This window comes from Balaenoptera ricei, chromosome 4, assembly GCF_028023285.1.
Source record: "Balaenoptera ricei isolate mBalRic1 chromosome 4, mBalRic1.hap2, whole genome shotgun sequence".
In the NCBI taxonomy this organism is placed as follows: domain Eukaryota; kingdom Metazoa; phylum Chordata; class Mammalia; order Artiodactyla; family Balaenopteridae; genus Balaenoptera; species Balaenoptera ricei.
The window spans coordinates 28,279,249-28,293,005 of NC_082642.1; the positions used below are offsets into that span (position 1 = coordinate 28,279,249).

The following is a 13,757-nucleotide window of genomic DNA, read 5'->3' on the forward strand; positions in this document are numbered from 1 at the left end:
AAAGGGGATAATAAATGCAAGGGAAATTAAGAAGGTAATCCATGGGACTGGCTACAGAGGGTGATAAACACAAGTAAACCAGTACTCTGAGAATTTGCCAAATAGCAGTGTGGAACCCTGGATTGGGGAGGCAGAGTTTAGTTTTAGTCCTGTACAGGTCACTGCTGTGTTACTACCAAATAACTTCTGCCAAATCTCTTAACCTCTCCGGGCATTAATTTTCTTGTCTATAAAAATAAGAAGATTATATATTTCAAAATAAAAATACAAAAGAACAGGAAAAAAAGGATTGAACTAGACAGTAATGGTCTCCTGCTAAACCCCAAAGCTGATTTTAATTATCTGACTTATAAAGAAAGTCCTTAATTGGAGTTAATGATGGCAGATTTTTAGTATTAAGAAATACTGTCAAACAAATGAACATATTTATGAAACAGACTCACAGACACAGAGAACAAACTTATGGTTACCAAAGGGGGAAGGGGATAGGGGAGGGATAAATTGGATTAGCAGATACAAACTACTATATATAAAGTAGATAAACAACAAGGACCTACTGTACAGCACAGGGAACTATATTCAATGTCCTGTAATAAACCATAATGGAAAAGAATATGAAAAAGAATATATATATATATGTATGTATAACTGAATCACTTTGCTGTATAGCAGAAATTAACACAACATTGCAAAGCAACTATACTTCAATAAAATTTTTAAGAAAAGAAAGAAATACTGTCAAGATGGCAGGGTATATTTATAAGATTAGAAGACAGATTTTTGAGATTTTTGCCCTTTTCTCAAAAGATTTTTGAGAAAAGGGCAAAGTCGGGCTGTTGACTGTTATTACCTGGGATAAGAGAAAAATTTCTTTGGAGATTTGAAAGAAGGGGATATCTTAGATGAAAAAAAGAGATAGAATGATCTAGAAAATATAGTTAGGTCAAGACCTAGTTTATATACCTCCCAGATTGCTTCTGCCTTACCCCTCCCCCGGCCCCGGCCGCACACACACCCAGGAGTTGGACATTTGTCCACTGGAGAGCCTCGGCAGCCGCCATCGCTGGGTCTCCCACACTATGGGGGGTGGGCAGGCTTTGACACAGCCTCCATCATTCTCACTGCTGTAGGTCCTCAATGACTCTGGTGCCCACGTCCAACCCAACTGAACTCACGGGAGCTCTGGCCCCTTCCACTACTTCAGCCACAGATACAACGCACTGCTGGCCCCGTATCTGGTTTTCCAAAGGGCTGGTAGTGCGATGCAGTAGGGTGGGAGAGTAAGTCTCCATGGGGTGAACTCTGACCAGTGAGAGGCAGTAGATAGGAAGGAACCGGCCGATAACCAGCCTTTATTCCCCCTGATGGGCTGGTCTGTGCAGTGGTTCTGAGGCTTCCCTGGGTGATGTTCTGCAGGACCAATGTACCAGTGATGCTTTCTCAAAAGCTGTAGCTATCTTGGTAATGTACATCTTGTATGTACTTTTCTTTTTCCTGTATCACTTCCCTCCACTCACTCTTACTTCCCTGGGACTGTACTCCCACTGGAGTATTAGCACATAAACTGTGCTTTAAGCTCTGCTTTCTAGAGAACGCTATTAAGACAGGAACATAAAGAGAGTTGTCAAGAAAAGTTGGAAATGGCCATCTATTTTTTCCTTATATTTCCCACATTCCTTGAGTCAGTTCCTGAGGGTGTGTCTACTTCATCTTCATCAGACTGGCCTTTTGCTGAATCGCCTTTTTGACTCATCTTCCATGATGATGTAAAAGATGAGAGGTACTCTCGATTCTTTTGCTACCCAGTCATGGCTCCACACCAGAAAAGGCAGCAAGTCCATATCCTGAAAACTGCCTGGGGTCTCCTTTGGGTGGTCAGAATAGGCAGACTCCAAGAAAAATCAGAATAAGCATGAATGAAGATAAGAAAACAGACTTTGGAGTTTAGTTGTTTAGGGGAATTTGGTGCATGTTGAGGCATTAAATTGGAATATGGCTCTGAAATGTTGCTAAACTATTAAAGCTCCTGAACCAAGGAACTCTTGGTACACTGTCCTTCTGTGAACTAAACTACCCCATCACTCCATGTACCTGTATTAATGAGATCACTTCAAGATACCCTCTGTAATACGCTGTGAGAGTAAACAAGACATGCTGAACATTTATACACACTTCCCATGCATTCCTCACGTGTCCTTATGAAACACAGAATAAGTAGAAGTGCTTCTAATTCTCATTTTGCAGAAGGGGAAGCTGTGACTTAGAGAAGCTGGCCCGAGGTCTCATAGTTATTATGGTGGATCTCGCATGTGGGAATCAGATCCAGGCCTGTCTGGAGCTCCTACGCTGAACGACCTTATTTCACCACCTCCAGGGTGTCTGGTGATGCCAGATCATGCAGGTTACAAGTGTTAGATTGTGCTGTTGGAAGTGACAGCTTAGCAGTGAGTGGCTTCCTTAGGGAGCAGCAGCTTTTGAGATATAAACCCATGATGTCTTAATAAGTTTCAGCTATTAACTGTTGAAGCACATCATTTATAATGTAAGCATCAGATAACCTAGACAGCAATTATATCAAGAGAACTGGCAGCTTATTTAACAACCCACAAATGGATTGGAATCAGACAGACCTAGGTTTCAAAATTTGCTTACTTTGTTGCCTCCTGTATGATCTGGGTCAGGTTACCAATATTCCTTAGAGCCCTAGTTTCTCATTTATAAATGGGAATGAAACCAAACCACAGAGGGTTTGGGAGTTTAATGAGATAATGCATTTAAAACACTTTAAAATGCTTGAGCCTACACAGATGCACAAGAAATACTAATTCTTCCCTCATATCTCCATGCAGCTGACCATTCTTTCCCATAAATTGAATCCTAAGTACAATCAGAGAAACAGAGATGATTTAACTGCACAAATGAGAAAAGTAAGAAAGGCTAGTGACCTCTCCAAAGTGGTGCATATTTTAATAAGAAGCAAAGCTGGATGTTCAGGCTCTGAAACTGGTTTGCTTTGAGACACACCAAGCTATTGTCTGATTTCCTTGATTTAGGGGTTTATCGTTTAAGAGGAGCTAGTATCCTCTGCTATGTCTGCACAGCCTTTTGAAGCTTTATCAGCTTTATCACTCTAGCCTCATTAGTCCTCAGCCCAGGCTTGGCTACAAAGGCCTCACACATTCTTGTTTGCTACAGTAATCACTTCAAGTTTATCTTTATAGGGTACTTTCCTTACTTGTTTATTTATTTATTTATACATTCATGACTGCTGATTTGACTTTCCACATGGTTTTCTTTCACCCTCTCTAGGACAGACTAGATGGTTCCAGGATCATTTTCTGCCTAATAATTGGAAATGGGTATTTCATGTGAAAACGGAAAGTCATGTGGAAGGTTTGGCTGAGGTCACCAGGCACATTCCAAAGTATGGGGGGAAAGTAGAGTGGGATTTACAAAGGCAATAGTTCCTGACCAATGACAGGACTCTTAACCTTTGGCTCACACACTGGGTCTTATAAAAGGTTTGAGCTTGGAGTTTAGAGGAGCACTTTTGGAGAGGATGGTTGGTGTGCCATGAGGTCTCTCCCCGCAAGCACACACACACACAAGGAGAGGAGGTAACGTCCTCTTTAAGTCAAGAGAGAGGAGATTTGAGAGGTAACTTGGAGATGACACGGCCTAGAAATTCTAAAGAATGAGACACGATGGCACGCTGTTCTCTGCAAAGGAGAGGCACCCACACCGGGGGGCTGGAACTTCCAGTCTTTACTGGGGAAATTGACATATAATTGTTTCCCATGGAGGTGATATGGCTGTATGTAAGAAAGAACTGTGTTGGGCTCCTCTGATCTCCCATCCAAGAAGGCCACCTGGAGGGGCAAAGAGCTGGCAGCAGATAAAGCTGGAGGCATCACTAGATGCCCAGAGGCTGAGAAAAGCATAAGGGAACATCTGGAATTGAGAGATGCTCACCGTCCTTAAGGGAGCTATGGTGGAGAGACAGTGATGCGCTGACAAATGTGCTTTGGTGGAGGGGGGGGCAGGAGGGGAAGTCATTGAAACATTCATGAATGGGCCCAGCTTTAGACATGGGTTACTGAGAAAACGAAGTCCTGAAAAGCGCCATCAAGTAGGAACTTTCCTGAATCTCTTTGGCTCCTCTCCCTTCCCCAGCCCATTCTGGAGAGGCCAGAAACCATGGTCAGTAAGAAGAAGGCAGGGCCTGGGAGAAGGGGGCAGAAGTGGGAGGTGGGGAACAATGGATAAAATGCCAACCGTGTGTAGTCGCTTCTGTCATGGTGAGTGGCCTGTGGCAGGGAAAGCGCAGTAAACTTCATGGAGCGTGAAGTTTGAATAGTCCCACGGGGATGGACATATTCATCACCAAGAAGAGATTCACTTATTTCCTGAAAGTGACTGAGGGCAAGGGAAGAGCTGACCCCCGTGAATAAATTGAATGGGTCAACGGTAGACAAAAGTGAAGTAACTCTATAATGGCATCCCAGGTGTCATGCTTATTCAAAGTAACGTTACATATGCATTTTCTCGTTTCATCTTCACAATGATCTTCTGAACTAGGTGTTCTGTCATTCACATTTTACAGAGGAGAAAATTTTAAACTTAGAAAAGTTAAGCCACTTGTCCAAGAAAAAATGGCCATGGAGTGGGGATTTGCAGCCCAGTTAACTGACCATTTCCAGAGCTGCCTCTTAGCAACCGTGTAGCCTTCCTCTCCCGGGTGGAAATCCAGGGTTAGTTATAATCCACAGGTAGTTATACAGAATCACAGCTAACCCAGTCAGAACTTTTATAAAAATAGAAACAGTTATTTATCCTTGAAGACCTTTCTTTCCATTTATTGGAAAAATGTCAAAATGTGCTAATTTTTAAGAAGATATTCACCAACTCCTGCAGTGAAGTTTCATAACAAAGCTCTAAACCTCTACGTATGTTCCCTCCCTACCTGTGGCAGCACTTGGCAGCCCCATTGCCAGGCAACCCAAGTCTGTCAAATAGTTCATTTCTTTGGAACACATTCCGCAGCCTCTGAAACCAACCAGAGTGTAAACAACGGCCTTCTCCTCACACCTTCGGAAGCTGAGGCATTCCCATTCACAGAAGGGGCATGTACTCCCAGGAGACGGGGAGAAAAAAAGGACAGAGTCTCTCCAATATCCTGTTTCTTAATCCACAAGTCACACAAAATACTTGATAACAGTGAAAAGTTTCATTTGAAATCCAGAGGCACAAATCTACATTTTCCCACCAGCCCCAGGGAAGGAACAAACACGAAGGACACTTTCAATACTCACTGCTCTCACCCCCCGAGGTACAGATGTTGCGAACGATCCTCTTCTTGACCTTTTTCAGTTCGTCAAAGTTGTGAACTGTCAGTTTTTTATCGGCGGTCCCGGTGATCTGAACGAGCTGCTGGTCATCCACATCCCCTATGCCCACGGAGTAAATGTTGATCCCTTTGTGTCTCAGCTCTTCGGCGGCCTGAGCCACTTCGTCTTGGGACTGGCCATCTGTGAGGACCAGCAGCACCTGCGGGGTACCTGTGTTGATCCGGCTGCCCATGTCCGGCTGGAAGTAGTGCCCTACCTGCCGGAGAGCAGAGCCAATGTACGTGTATCCAAAGATCTGCTGGATGTTTTCAATCTGAAAGGAGATCTCCTTTTTGCCGATGAAAGTTCCCAGTGGAAACTCCGGCCGGTAAGTGTGGCTGAACTGGGCAGCTCCTATACGCACTCTGTTGACACTGACATCGAAGTCTTGAACGACAGATGCCAAGAATTTCTTCATCTTCTTGAAGTCATCTGGATGAATGCTATTCGAACCATCCATGAGGAACACGAGGTCTACTTTTTCAATTTCACAATCTACAAAGTACACAGCAACAAAATCAGATTTTTATTCTTTCTCTAACCCAGCAGAAGTCAAACGTTTCCAGCTACAGAGAAATGCTATTTCTGAAGGTGGTTTCTTAGCTTAAGCCACCCTGTGGTCCCATTAATTGGAGAGGAAACAAAAACAAACAATTGGTTATAAAGGCAGCATGAGGCATATACAATCCCCACGTCCTTTTAGGCTTCTCTTGGCTTTTCCATTTGGTCTCACACCGAGATGTCAGAGAAATGGGTGTGGTGTCACAGAAATATTGTTCTCACCTGCAATCTAGCTTTAACTCTTCCAGAAAGCTCAGTGACAGTAGCAGCATAGCAAGAAAAAACACACCTCCATTTAGGGATGCAAACAAGAGAGAGATGGTCTGTATTATTGGCTTGGCCTTGCTGGCCAGTTGAGCCAATAAGTGCTTTTCTAGTTTCTTAGGGCAAATTGAGCTTTGAGAATCATGACTTCCAGACTATATCTAGTCAGTTTTGTTTCTTAATCAGCCCACTTTCTGGTGTATACAGGCAAAAATGTCTACTTGAGAAAAATGTTTTTGAACAATGCACTGTGGTTTAGAGAGGCTTCCCTTGTCTTAACACAGCAAATTAACAAAAAGAATGTGAAAGGCCATTGCCAGTGAATGAGTTATGCTTGGCACGAGCTCATGTGTGTTCCTTAGTCTTCTGGAAAGCATTATCATTTCCTTGAATTCCCCAGAGAGCTCACCATTGAACTAACTTCATTAATTCTCATTTTAACCTCAGAAAATGTTAAAGGTGTCTGAGATTCCTGTAGCCGAGATAAGCAAGGAAGAGATAAAATATAGAGTAAACAGATCCTTCGGGAATTGGTTAGTTGATTAAATTCCTTTGTTTCAGTGCCCAAGGGAAAACTTTCAGTATAAAAATTCAATTTCAACTTCTACAGTGGACTTGAAAAGGGCAGATTGATTTTTAGACATTGGCCAACAGAAAGTAAGAGATTCATCCCAGTTTTCAGTGAGATCCAGATGGATTTTGTTAGTTTTGTGAAAGAAAAAGACAGTAGCTGCATTCTCAGGAGGCAAGGCATATGAAAAACAGGAAAGTTAAATAAATTTTAAAAGGAACTGCACCAAGATATTGAAATCCTTGATTAATATTAATTCATCTAATAAAAAATACTTGGTATTTTTAGTAAAGCACATCCTAATAGAAATACTAAGGAATTTTAATAAACCACAGTCTCCCTTTGAAACAAAAGTGTAAAGTGGCAGCTTAATGAATGAATGAATGCATACATACACACATACATACAGCAATGCAATTTCTAGCTGCTGGAATAGAAACACAGCATCCAGGGCAAAAGAAGTCCTGCTCACACTCTTCTCTGGAAACATCTGAGGCTAAAACCGAGTGCTTAACATTGGGCTCCATATTGCAAATGACCTTGTGCCATAACAGAAATGGGTGAAGGCACAGGGGACTTCCAGAATGGAGGAGAGAGGACTTCTAGCAGTGGTTGCTGGTTCTTAGGAAGAGAGGGATTTGATTTCTTGTGTAAAGAACAAGAAGAAGAACTAGTGGGTGAAAGTGCATGTAAACACATTTGTGTTCCAATAAATAAAGCCTGTTTGAAATGGCGAATTTTCCATCGTTGGAAGAGTTTTAGCAGAAGTGAGTGGGAATGTTGTGGAAGGCCAAATGAAACATCCTTGATGTCTTTCCAACCTGAGATTCCACAATGTGGGAACTTCTGCAGAACCCTCAGTGCCCCTTCTCTTTGGTTTCTCCCTTATTTGGACCTCTGCTGATAATTAAAAACTTAATGGACGAATCTTACCTACTTTTGAAGAGTTACACACACTGGCGGACACTTCTGAAAATATCCCCTTCAGACCTCCAAAAGTTTCCACGAAGAAGTATTTGTCACTCGATCCTGCCATGGCCAGCAGCTCCATGGGGTTGGCACCAGCGATCCCCACGGCCAGGACAAGGATGCCCTTGTCCCGCAAGGCCTTGGCTGTGGCATTGAGCTTATCGGCATCATGGGATTCCCCATCGGTGATTACGATGAGGACCTGGGGGACCCCCTTGTGCAGGCGGCTGCCCCGGGCTTCAGTGAACATGTGGTCTGAGAAGCCCAGGGCCTTGGCGGTGTAAGTGTTGCCCCCCATGGGCTGGTCATTTTGGAGCTCCGAGATCACCTCCCATTTTGTGCCAAGCTTATCCAGATAAAACAGCACCTCTGGGTCATCCGCGTACTTCAGAGCCCCAAACCGGACATGATTCTTGTCCACATCAGCTTTTTTCACCAAGTCAATCATGAAGTCCTTCATGATATTATACTCATCATGGTCAATGCTGCCAGAGTTGTCAATTACAAACACGATGTCTAAAACTTCAATGCGCTTGCATTCTGAAGGAGGAGGAGAAAGGAAAACTGGACGAGATTAGCTTGCACATCATGCAGGACTCCCCTCCCCCATCTGTTTTTTAAATGCCAGTGTCTCCTCTCCATAGGATCAAGCTGTACATTGGCATGTCCGCTCCCTGGACAACAGACACAACACACATGCATTTGTGCTGCCAGTACATAGTAATGCTCATGTAGGTGGCTTTTAGGACAAGGCAGATGTGACGTGAAGCCTACTGCAGGGGTTGGGAAGGGAGTGGGAAGGTGGGTCACAGGATCATCAGGGATAAACATGTCAAGTGCTTTTGGACCAAAAAAAAAAAAAAATTCAAAATTCCGAGGGAATTTTCCTGTGTAAGCGGTACATTCAACATGTGCTTTCATTTACACTAATTTGTTTATTTTTTTTTAAGCCACAGGGATCATGAGATTTTATTCTTAAGATGAACCTTGGGGAAATGACCAGAGGAAAATGAATTTGGCAACACTATAATTTTTTCATGATTAACTTTTCAAGGTTACATTTTCTCCCTTTTTGACTTTCTTAAGACATTATCTGTTTTCATGATTGGGCCTCGTCATAAAAATAAGCCCATTTCACACTTGGCCCAACCAAGTGGTCCTAGCATGACTTCTCGTTAACTTTTTAAATGTGGGGTCAATGCCATGGAAAAGTAAAGCAGGAAAGACCCAATTAGTCCATGTGTGTATCACATTCTAACTCAAGGTACAGAGTTCCAAACTCCAACTCACTCATTCTGGAGAAGTGGAATTGTAAGATGGTGAATGATTTAGTCTCTATGTAGCACCATCTCTCTACAGGCTTTAGGAAGGTGTATTCCAAATGTTAACTCATCCATTCTGGAGAAATGGAATTGTGAGAGGATTCCCCCCACCCCCTCCAAGGCTCACCACATTCCCTTCCTTGACAGCTACTTTATTGCTCCGTGGTAGGGCTGTTGCAAACCCTAAAGCCAATGCACTTTTCCCCTAACTAGAGACCATGTGTACAGAGCCGTAACCAAATTCTCCAGAAAGTCTGGGTCCACACAAGAAGAAACTATGTCCCTCTGGCCTTCGGCTGCCCAGGGGACCTGCTTGGATTACCCAGGGGGCTGGGGGGTAGACTGCTCAGTAGCTGGCACCCTTCAAAAAGGTCAGATTTGTTCTGGGTGGAGTTACCAGGACATGCAATCCACGTGTATTCCTCTTGCCACAAAACATAGACCGCAGTCACCAAGACTTCCAGTGGGGGTTGACCAGAACTGTTATTTGAACAACAGAACAATGTCCCTCTTTTCCTTCAAAATTCCATTAAGATCCATCTCCTTCACAAAGGTTTTTCAGAATGCCCCTGTCGTCAAGTGCCATGGGTCGCAATATAAATCAGTCCCTTATTTCTGCTGAACCTAAGTTTTATCACTTCCCTTACTCTGCAGTCTCCTAGGAACACATTGGTGACTACCCTACTTATTTCCTTGGAAGCATCCATTGCTCAAGTTCATATATTATATTCCTCCTTTATAGGATTTAATAAATATCAACATGTTTTTACAAAGATTATCTCATTTTATGTAAGTATTGATTTTTAAAAATTGCAAAATGAACAAACATGTATAGTGGATGTTAGGTCAAAGGGGAGACACCTTGCCCAGGAGGTTATACCCCTCTATTGCCTGTCTCAGTGGACCACACGTAGCCCCTAAACTCAGATTATACAAGGCTGAGCCCCTGCCTCAAGGTGGAACCGACTCTGTGATGTAATTCATGCTTCAGTGCTCCCCGTGGGATGAGGCTGAAGCTGGACTCCAGCTGAGACCACCTCCTTGCTTAACTCTTACCCATGCCCTATGCTGCCTTCCTTACTTCTCTTCTGAAAACACCTCCTCAATAAATCAAAAAGTCTACAAATAATGAATGCTGGAGAAGTGTGGAGAAAAGGGAACCCTCCTACATTGTTGGTGGCAATGTAAATTGGTGAAGCCACTATGGAGAACAGTGTGGAGAGTCCTTAAAAAACTAAAAATAGAGCTACCGTATGATGCTGCAATCCCACTCCTGGGCATAAATCCAGAGGTAACCATAATTCGAAAAGATACATGCACCCCAATGTTCATAGCAGCACTGTTTACAATAGTTGAGGCAAGGAACAACCTAAATGTCCATATATATAATGGAATATTACTCAGCCATAAAAAGAATGAAATAATACCATTTGCAGCAACATGGATGGACCTAGAGATTATCATACTAAGTGAAGTAAGCCAGACAGAGAAAGACAAATATAATATGATATCACTTATACGTGGAATTTAAAAAGAAAAAGATACAAATGAACTTATTTACAAAACAAACTCAGAGACAGAAAACAAACTTATGGTCACCAAAGACGGGGGAGGAAAGGGATAAATTAAGAGGTTGGGATTAAATATACGCACTACTATATATAAAATAGATAACCAACAAGGACCTACGGTATAGCACAGGGAACTATACTCAATATTTTATAATAACCTATATGGGAAAAGAAACTGAAAAAGAACATATATATGTATGTATGTATAACTGAATCACTTTGCTGTACACCTGAAACTAACACGACATTGTAAATCAACTATACTTCAATAAAATTTTTAAAAAAGGAAAAGCAATAGATAAATAAATAAATAAATCGCTTCCACAAGAACCCCTGACTCAGCTTCTGCTTCTAGGGAACCAGACCTAAAATCCAGTATGATACTATTTTCCTTAAATGGAGGATTCATCACCCTAGTGCTTTGTCTACAAAAGGGAAAGAATCTAGGTGGATCAGAATTGTTCCTTACTGTTTAATTTAACAGTTCTGTTGAGGAAACTTTCATTTCTATAAGCAGGTCAAAAGCCACTAGGATACAATGTTCAAATAGTAGTCTGCTTAGTTCAAGAAACAACGACTAACATGTATGTGTGGCATTTGGATAATCCCCCTATAGTGAACATGCCCACGCCTACCTTCACGGGGGCTGCATATTCCAAAAACAAGGTCGTCTTCAATGTGCTGCAGAATGTCAAAATTCTTAACATAAAAAACCATCTCTGGCCTCCCACTGATCTCCTCAAGCTGGGTGACATTGGAGCCAAACACCCCCACGGAGTAGATAATTATGCCTTCTTGCCGAAGTGCCACTGCTGGGTCCTTGACTATGTCCTGAGCCTCACCGTCCGTGATGAGGATGAGGAACTTCCTGACGTTGGGCCGGGCCCCCTTGGCAGGGCTGAAGTACTGAGACACGAAGGTCAGGGCGCTACCGGTCAAGGTAGTTTCTCCAATGTGAGCCATTCGGTCTATTGCATCTGAAATTTCCCCCTGGGACATATATCTGTTGAGCTGAAACTCCTCCTTATTGATGTCACTGAACTGGACTACACCGATTTGCACCCTATCTGCCCCAATCTGAGATTTGCTCACCAGGTTTTTCATAAATGTTTTCATTTTGATGAAGTTTTCAAGTCCTATACTGCCAGAACTGTCCACCAGAAACATGATGTCGGCCTTCATCTCTTTGCAGGCTACACAAGAGAAAGGAGATGGGTTATTCAAGTTGGCTTCGTGTAAAAACATTAAGAGTGAACAGGAAAACCCGAAACACAAATAATTCTATATGTAAGTTAAGCATGTACTTAGTAAGGGCTGTTATCAGGTAAATAATGCATTGAAGGCAATGAGAGGGAGCCTATTCTCTTTGTTATTTAGTAATTTGCTTTAATATGTAACTCAGGGTTTCTCAACCTCAGCACTACTGACATTGTGGGCTGGAAAATTTGTATTGTGGAGGGCAATCCATGCACTGTAGGATACTGTAGGATGTTTAGCAGTATCCCTGCCCTCTACCTGTTAGATGCCAGTAGTGCTGCCCCAATTATGACCACCAAAAATGTCTCTAGACATTGCCAACTATTCCCTAAGGGGGCAAAATCACCCCTGGTTGAAAACTACTGATCTAACTCTAGAAGATTTCATACACGTTTTATCAAAACGCAGTTTAAATAAACCTGTAGTACTCCTTAAAATCAGAAATCATTCGATCATATTACACAGGCAGTGTCTAATCATAGATCTATGCTCACAGGGATTTGTGGGGAGAAGCTAATTAATACTTATTAGAAGCTAATTAATTAGCACCCCCTAGTTATCACCACCAAAATTGTCTGTAGACATTGCCAACCATCCCCTGAGGGGGAAAAATCAACCCTAGTTGAAAATTACTTATCTAGCTCTAGAAGATTTCATACAAATTTTATTAAAAAGCAACTTAAATAAATCTGAAATATTCTTTTTATGCTTCAGATAATAATAATTAGAGCAACACTATAACGGGCCCTTCATTTTGTTCTGGATAATAAACAGCTCCACGAGTCAATGAATCTCAGCTTGGTCATTTATGCTGTTTCTGCACACCTGCAGCATCAAACACTGCAGGAAACAGATGCAAATTGTTATGTATAGGATGGATAAACAAAAAGGTCCTACTGTTCAGCACAGGAAACTATATTCAATATCCTGTGGTAAACCATAATGGAAAAGAATATGAAAAAGAATGTGTATATACGTATAACTGTACAGCAGAAGTTACACAGCATTGTAAATCAACTATATTTCAATTAAAAAAAAAATACTGCAGGAAAGCAATTTGGGAGCTGAAGTCCAAAGGCAAGGAGTCCTACCTTCTTCGGCACAGATTTCTTGAACAACCTGGTTTCTTATGTCTTTCAAGGCATCAAAGTCATGCACATAGTACACTCGCTTCTCCTCGCCTGCGATTTCTCGCAGCTGTGTCTTGTTGGCCTCCTTGACCCCGATGGCATAGACATGGATGAGCTCCTCTCTCAGTCTGTTTGCGGGCCCCAAGATGCTGTCCTGGGACACGCCGTTGGTCAGGACAACAAGGTGGCATGGCACTCTGTTTTCCCGCTGCCTCTTTGCTTTCTGCAGCAGCCCCAGGGTGAAGTTCAAGGCTGCGCCTGTGTTTGTGTTCCCACCCAGCTGCCTGATGTTCTCGATGGCCTTTCCCACATCATGCTTGTTGGTGTATTTATTGATCTCAAATTCCAAGTCCCAGCGGTCAGCATACTGGACAGCCCCAACTCGCACCTTCTGGGGAGCGATGTTGAACATCCCTACAACCTCTGAAAGGAAGGTCTTCATTTCCTGGAAGTCCGTGGCCTGGGTGTTCCCAGAGCCATCGATGAGCAGATAGATGTCTGCTTCCTCAGTGTCCACACAACCTAAAATGCAACACAAAAACTGAGTGTGGCATTGGGGCAAGTGGGACAGAGACACAGGGGCAGGTGGGAGGAAGGGCAAACACCAACCTCGTCAGACAGAAAAATGGGAAACAGTTTCTCCGTGTTAAAGACCCAAATGAATTGTCTGTGACAGTTTGAGATGATTTACATCAGGAATCAGAGTCAATCTGGATGTAGTAAAA

General features: G+C 42.6%; 1 protein-coding gene across 1 annotated transcript in view; it reads right to left on the reverse strand.

Annotated features, from left to right (window-relative positions):
* LOC132365243 (collagen alpha-6(VI) chain-like) overlaps window positions 1-13,757 on the reverse strand; it is a 170,802-nt gene that overhangs the window by 93,380 nt on the left and 63,665 nt on the right. The window contains exons 5-8 of the mRNA XM_059921934.1: window positions 12,994-13,554; window positions 11,281-11,838; window positions 7,717-8,292; window positions 5,313-5,882 (exon numbers count right to left, since the gene is read on the reverse strand). Of these exons, the coding sequence (XP_059777917.1) occupies window positions 5,313-5,882; window positions 7,717-8,292; window positions 11,281-11,838; window positions 12,994-13,554 (2,265 nt within the window). The remainder of the gene's footprint in view (window positions 1-5,312; window positions 5,883-7,716; window positions 8,293-11,280; window positions 11,839-12,993; window positions 13,555-13,757) is intronic.